The sequence below is a fragment of the Cupressus sempervirens genome, chromosome 3 (genome assembly GCF_028749045.1).
Source record: "Cupressus sempervirens isolate cs-2001-9-10 chromosome 3, ASM2874904v1, whole genome shotgun sequence".
Taxonomy (NCBI): domain Eukaryota; kingdom Viridiplantae; phylum Streptophyta; class Pinopsida; order Cupressales; family Cupressaceae; genus Cupressus; species Cupressus sempervirens.
This window is the reverse complement of record NC_143120.1, coordinates 263,654,724-263,662,422: the sequence shown is the minus strand read 5'-3', so window position 1 is coordinate 263,662,422 and position 7,699 is coordinate 263,654,724. Positions and strand designations below refer to the sequence as shown.

Genomic DNA, 7,699 nt, shown 5'->3' with positions numbered 1-7,699 from the left:
GAAGAGGACACATTAAGAAAAGTCTACAATCTTTAGCTCAGCAATGGCTTTCCTCATAATATTAAACTTGTATCTCTAGTTCTATTGTGTGGATTGAAGGTGCCAGTGGCACTTGAGAGACTCAACCATGGGAAGGTGAGGCACCAACCACAAGTATCCCATTTTAGGCTTGTAATTGACAATAGGAGTACATGGATACCACTTCCAATCCTTCCACCAAGGCTTGATAGATTGAATACCTAGCTTGTGAAGAAGGTAGGGGGAATAGAAGAGACTAGTAAATTAAATGTTTGATGATTTGGGTGAGTAAAACAATACTGGACCTACACATGTTCCCAAGATCTCATACTCGTGGTGACTAGAGAAAAGATCTTTAGGTGTCATGATGCCACATTTGAAAAAATATAGAGCACTGGCACCTTGAATCTTAGCAAGTGGTACACCCTCAAGAGAAAACAAGGTTGACCACCACAAATTATGATGATTAATGGAGAGATCATCTTTGAAGCCCTTGCTAGCCCAATGAAGCCATGACTTAATAGCTTCCCAAACTTTCCAAATGCTCTTGACCACAAAGGAGCCTTGAATGTGAAAAAGTTTTGAGGTGATGAGAAGGGTCTAAAATGTTGTCCCCTTCCACGCTAGCCTGTTGACGGGAAAACCAAAGGAGATGCAATCTGGGAGAAGGGTTTTCTAGGTTTCATCCCGTGAAAGGACTCTTGAGGACCTACTTGATGTAGAAGACAATGCCTTGTTTTTAGTAGAAATAAGCCTACGCCATTAGACTCTTTAGAAAAGAAACAATATTCCTAGAAATGGTTTTCCTTTTATTAAATATTATAAAATTAAATATATCATATAATCTAATTTTATAATATAATAATTAATTTTATAATTAATATTTTAAATACAAAAAAAGAAGGAAAAAAAATTCTAACCCTAACTATATTTCTAACCCTTCCCTATACATAAAATACGTACGTACAACAAACATGTTATTAAGTATAATAAAATTCAATTGACAACCCTAACTATATTTCGAACCCATCATTACAGTAAAAAACATAGAATCTATATACAATGACACAAGTCATTCAATATAATAAAATTTAATTCATAGCCCTAACGATATTTCCAAGCCGCCGCTATATATAAAAATATCTATATACAATCAAGCATGTCATGATTGCTCGTAACTATTGTTTTCATTGAATGCACTTGTATTTCTTTTTGTCCAATTTTAATATATTTATCAGAATTTAATAATACAAATTATTTACAATCCTATTGATTCTCATAGAAAATAAGCAATGAAAAAAATAATATTCTCCAACTTTAATTCTAAAAAATGTCACCATTGCTTTAAATACTCTTCGATATTTTCATCACAATTTATTTTACATATACTAAGGTGGCGAAACTTTAAAAGCACCGTTCATTTTGGAAATCTGACCGCAGCCCAAAACCGCTTCCGCCGCAAAGGAAACACAGTCGAAAACCACGGGCACAAATAGGCATTCGTTCTTATCAAGAATTTTAAAACAAAAACAATTTCCACGATTTGACCGTCTTGGCTTTTCCAACTGGCGGTGGATAAAATTTTTTAATTCTTGTTGATACTGTGACTTGAGATTTCAGCTATTGAAAATGTGGATGCATATGAAATCCGTACCACTCCAGGCATGCATCGTCCCCAGCAATTGACTCTAAATTGTCACCCGTGACCTATTGAAAATGTGGATGCATATGAAATCCGTACCACTCCTGGCATGCATCGTCCCTTGAGTAGTTTCTGAGTTGTGTGAGTGCAATCTTGATAACAATTGACGATGATTCAAACTACTATTTTCAGCCATTTGTTAATAATATAATGGTGAATATCTGATTATGAATTATTCTTTAAAGGATTAGCATTTAGGTTTGCTTTCCTAAAGCCACAGGTGGTGACCCATCCTACCAACCATGCTCAGACAAAAGCGTAGTGATGCTTGTCTCCAATAATGCAATGAAGATAAGATAAAGTTTTTTTAGCATTTAGGTTTGCTTTCCTAAAGCCACAGGTGGTGACCCATCCTACCAACCATGCTCAGACAAAAGCGTAGTGATGCTTGTCTCCAATAATGCAATGAAGATAAGATAAAGTTTTTTTAAAGTTTTCCAATAATTTATTCATGATAAGCATGAGCCGACGACAATAGTGCAATGAAGACAGTCTATTTATAGAGTCGTTTACGTATGCCCAATTTATATTATTCGTTGTGTTTTGCTTCTTCTCACTATGGCTGGCATTACCATTCTCAAGCTTGGTCTACGTGGAAGCACATTCTGTCTGATGATACATGTTCTTCTGGTATGTTAGTAATTAATTGTACATGCCCATCATAAGTGTATATGACATTTGTTTCTGATATTTGAAAGCTCTGGTTTTGTATAGTTGTTCGGTAGTTATTGAAGTTGGTAAAATTAATCAAATGGGGAGCTAACGTCCTTTGTCAATTTTGCAAAAATATATTCGTAAAGTGGATTGAAAGAATGTTGTATGCAAGATGGATCGTAAAATTTAAGTTTCATTTATAATAAAACAATTTTTTAATTTTTTTTGAAATTTTAATATTCACGGCTGCAAAGAATTATAATTAATTTAGTTTAGTATGTAAATTTTGTTTCTTTTGTTCATATCTTTGAGAATTAAATGAAGTTGATGATATTCTAGTAATATGAATTTTACATGCTCTAAGAGTATGGAATGTTTGGGATTAGAGTTAATAATCAAATGAAAGTTAGTGCTATTTGATACTTTTCAAAAGTGCTTGTGAACTGTAAAATTGTGTTATTTGTGAAAATGATTTCATAATTTGGAGAGTTCTTCATTGCTGAATATTGGTTTTCTGAATTTGTATGTCTTTTGTTCATATCTATTGAGAATGGAATGAAGATTCGGATTCCCTAATTATATATTCTGATTCAGACATTTAGAGGATGCAATGTTCAAGATTAAGATTACATTTCAAGCGGAAGCTAGTGCCTTCTTGTTGCTTTGCAATTTGAATTGTCTTGGAGGCATTGTGTTTGTGGGAAAGATTTTATGATTTTAGCTTCTCTTTGAATTATAGGAATTCTAAGAGGAGTTCTTAGTATTTAGATTCTTTTGTTGATCTGGCTATGTGAAGCTCCGAGAGGATGGATAGCTTGTAATCAAGACTAATAATCAAATGAAAGCTAGTTCCTTCTTGTTTCTATGTGAGAAGTTTGTGAATTGGACTCGAAGAATGTTCGTGTGAGATAGGTTTTATAATTTTAGCTATTCTAGTATTGATGTATTCATTAATTGAAAGGATTTAAATGTGAAAGAATAATGGCAGACATAAAATAAATACATAAAATACATAGCATCGGATATATCCTAGTTCACTACAATAGTGGCTACGTCTAGAATGTAGAGTATTAAAATAATGTATATAAGATAATTTACAAATGAGTGCGGGAAGAAAATACATAGGCTCCAATATTATTACATAATGAAGAGTCTTAAAAAATGAAGAGTTACAATTGGAGGGAAAGAAATATTATGTCTGTTGGCCTTCACTTCTCAACAAACTCCTACTTGAAGGACAACCAATGATGCAACTGATCACCCAATACTTTGCTCAAAATATGATTTATGTTTTCTTCACAAGCCCAATAGAAGTTCTAGCACATTTGAATTTCTCTTAGGCAACAACCTTCATGAATATATCAACCCGATTGATCTTGGTGTCAATCTTGACAACTTTCAACTTTCCCTCTTTGACTGCATGATGAACAAAGTGAGCATGTGTGTCAACGTGCTTGGAGCAACGTTGTGATGACTGATTGCGTGCCATGAAGATCACGCTGCAACTATCACAAAACATTTTATATTCACTTTGATAAACTTTCAAGTCACCAAGTGACCTCTGAAGCCAAATCATTTCCCTTGCACCTTTGGATAGAGCTAAGTATTTAGCCTCAGTTGAAGAAAGAACAATACAATGTTGCAACCATGAAGCCCAATTGATTGCAGCTCCAACAAACATGAAGGTATAACCAGTGGTAGACCCTTGTTTGTTCAAGCCTCCGGCAAGATCAAAATCCATGTAACCTTGCAGTTGAACCTTGCTTCCTCCAAAACATAAGGCATAATCTGAAGTGCCTTTTAGATACCTTGGTATCCATTTGACAGCTTCCCAATGAGCTTTATCGAGATTTCTCATAAACCTACTCACAATTCCCACTACATGAGCAATGTCGGGGCATGTAGAAACCATGGCATACATAGTGCTACCACCTATTGATTTATAATAATTTTTCTCAGTGAATTCTTTTTCTTCTTGTGTTCTTGGGCATAATTTTGAACTTAACCGGAAATGTGCAACAAGTGGAATAGGAGCAACTTTTGCATTAGCCATGCCAAATCTCTCAACAACTTTGTCAATGTATTGTTGTTGAGACAAAGTGATTTTTCTCTTTTTCCTATCCCTTGTAATCATCATGCCAAGAAACTTCTTGACTACCCCTAAGTCTTTCATCACGAATTTGTTTCAATATTTCTCACTTTTTCTTGTGCTTTCTTGTAAGCCCGACAATTTCTCTTTATGTGGCTAGGCTTAACACACAACCAACACTTTCCATTCCTACCTCTTGACCTTGATCAATTGGGTGATCTAGATTTCCTTTGTTTGTAATGGTTATTACCTCTATCATGGCTTCTTCCCCTTCGCTCGGTGCTGACCATGGTGAGAGCATCACCGGATGAGGACTCTTTGTTACTTATTCTCATGTCTTCACTTAGTAAGGTGGAAATAACTTCATCATAGGTTAGCTTTTCCTTTGTGGAGTTTGAAGTGCTTACTACTATAACTACAGGATCCCAATTGTCAGGTAAGGTATATAACAAGATGATGGTTTTGGCTTCGTCATCTTGAGTCATACCAACTGAGGTAGCTTGACATAGTCGAGTGTTTAGATCATTTATATGATTTGACATCGTAGTCCTTCCTTCATTTTCACTTTGTAGAGCTTCTTCATGATGAAGATTTTGTTTGCAGCTGACGTCATTTTATACATACTTTGAAGTTTGTCCCAAACTTCTTTCGTTGTCTTTTCATTTGAGACATTGAACAAGAAATTTTGTGATAGCGAGAGAAAAATTGATGCCATCACCCTCTCATGAGTCTTTTTCCAATCTTCATTCGACATTGTAGCTAGTTTCTTAGACTTTCCTTCAATTGAAACTGATAAGTTCTTGCTTGCAAATTTCTCCACTTTCACATCCTCCATCTTTCCAAAAATTCAAAAGTGATTTCCAGTCTACACACCTTGTGCTTTGATACTAATTGAAAGGACTTAAATGTGAAAGAATTATAGTAGACATAAAAAAAAATACATAAAATACACAACACTAGATTTATCCTGGTTTACAAACAATAGTGGCTACATCTAGACTTCATAGTATTAGATAATTTACAAATGAGCAGGAGCAGCAAATATATAAGCTCCAATATTATTACATAATGAAGAGTCTTCGAAAATGAAGAGTCAAAATTGGAGGGAAAGAAATATTATGTCTGTTGGCCTTCACTTCTCAACATTAATAAGAATTTTGAGAATTTTTGGCATTCAAATTATTTTCTCTCACAAATTAATGATTTTTTCAAAGTACACCAATTCCATTGCTTTTGTTAATATAGTCCTTCAATATGGAATGATTTTACAAATTTTTTAATTGTGTGAACTTCACACATTCCTAAAGCATGAAATGTTTTAGATTGATTATTTTTTCTCCTAACTAATTTATTCCATTCTTATATCGAATTCAGAATTTGATATGGGCTAATATTCATGATTCTTTCCTGTTTTTCGGTAGGTTCATGTTATCCTAGAATTGTGGATTTATGGGGATCCCTGCATTCTATTTAAATGTCTTGATTAATAAATTTCGGTCATTAACAAAATAGATAGAAATTTGGGAATAAAGGTCTGTATATATTTTTGCCTTCAAATTCTAAAATCTATCATGACATAGTAATTTTTTTAATTCCTATTTACATCAAAGATCATCATCAGATAATGTTTTATATAGTTTTTTATTTTAATGGCAGGTAGTTAACCGTGCTGATGAGTCAGCATTGTATGTATGGGAGGATGAACTCCATGGACCAAGCATGCCCGGTGAACTGGCTCGCTTGATGTCTCCCTTAAACCGTGAAGAAACTTTGTTGCTTGGAGATAAGGCCGCAGCAAAAGGCCTGCAGGCTATTGCGGATGATCATAGTTTTTGCAGAAGAGCAGGGCTTTTATGTGAAAAATCACAGATATCAAAGTTGGATCCAGGGCTTTTATGTTCAAAACCATATAGGAAAAGAAAGCTACTAGACCTTGTACAAGATGGTTTTGTGACTGAGTGCGGAGCGGTAATGCCAAACGACCTGGAGGCCAAGCAACTTCACAGTAATTTCTTCCGAGTAAAAGAAATTATTACAATTGGAGAAAAGCTGTTATTTCCTGATTTTCATGAGGACCCTATTAGTGAGAATGTCTCCTTCCTGCCACATAAAATTGCCCAGAACATTCCCTTCCAAAGCCAAAAAGTGCTGCAGTTAGTTGAAGCCTTTCACATTCCATCCACTGGATCAGAGCTTCTAATAAAAGAAATGGCTTCAACTCTTGAGGTATGTGAAGCACCTCCTTCAAGTATAGAGACCAAAAGATGTGTTATTTCTATAGAGTTAATGGCAGAGTTTCTGTCCAGTGTCATTAGTGGGTCCAACCATAAGAACAACGTTGAACTGGTGGAGGGCATTGTCTCAACCAAAAAACTTTCCGAACGTGTGGTTACAATAAAGGGCGCAAAACTCCTGGCTCCCTCCACAATCAAACATGTGGCTTGTCACTCTATGCTGTTTCCTTTTAAAGTTTATTACTGTCATTATGTGAAGAGTACAAATATGTATTTGGTAGCATTGAAGGATGAGAAAACTGGAATTGAGCAGAGTGTGGTCGCTGAATGTCACATGGATACTAAACCTTATCCCGCTGAAAGCAAGGCCCTGCTTGACCTCAAACTAAAACCAGGAGAGGGTGAATTTTGTCACTGGGTGTCCAGCGATACTCTTCTTTTTATCGAGAAGGTTTGAGTATCAAGTAATAATAATAGTATCCTGTTTGAATAAAGGAGCTTGGGAAATCCTTGATATCGGATCAAACGAGCAAGGAAAAATCACCTTCAACTTATATGTTAATAATATCTGCTGCTTTACTCTCAAATAGAAGTTTGATATCCTGTAATATAAGATCACAAGAGGCTCTCACTTATTTCAATAATGTCTACTGTTTTCAAATAGGAGCTTGGAAATCCTTCTTATCGGATTATAACAGAAGGATGAGAATGGCTTCAACATACGTTAATAATATTTATAATTTGCTCATCATTATTCTCTTCTTGGTTCCTTGGACTTTTTCATTTAATTGAAAGTTGTGCATATGTAGGTCTACCTATAGTTATCTTAGAATTAAAATATTGTTATCAATGTCTTGTTAATAGTATTTATAAATGTGGAAAGGTAAAAATTATATATCATTATTATAAATGATATATTTTTCAAGAGTCTAACTTTATTTTATTTATTTATTTTTCTAAGAAGGATTTTTACTATCCAAGGGGTTTAGCTTAGTTGGTTTA

At 34.6% G+C, this 7,699-nt stretch overlaps 1 protein-coding gene across 1 annotated transcript; it reads left to right on the top strand.

Annotated features, from left to right (window-relative positions):
• Positions 1-2,246: 2,246 nt before the first annotated feature.
• LOC149565902 (BURP domain-containing protein 6-like) lies at positions 2,247-7,445 on the top strand. Its single transcript, XM_089819371.1, has 2 exons — positions 2,247-2,350; positions 6,120-7,445. Exons 1-2 carry the CDS (start codon positions 2,279-2,281, stop codon positions 7,152-7,154), a joined length of 1,107 nt encoding a protein of 368 aa, XP_089675497.1. The 5' UTR covers positions 2,247-2,278; the 3' UTR covers positions 7,155-7,445.
• The last annotated feature ends 254 nt before the right edge of the window (positions 7,446-7,699 follow it).

Excerpts from the sequence above, each read along its gene's own strand:
- LOC149565902 (XM_089819371.1), top strand. The coding sequence starts at position 2,279 with ATGGCTGGCATTACCATTCTCAAGCTTGGTCTACGTGGAAGCACATTC. Across the intron at positions 2,351-6,119 it reads TGATGATACATGTTCTTCTG|GTAGTTAACCGTGCTGATGA; the intron begins GTATGTTAGTAA and ends TTTTAATGGCAG.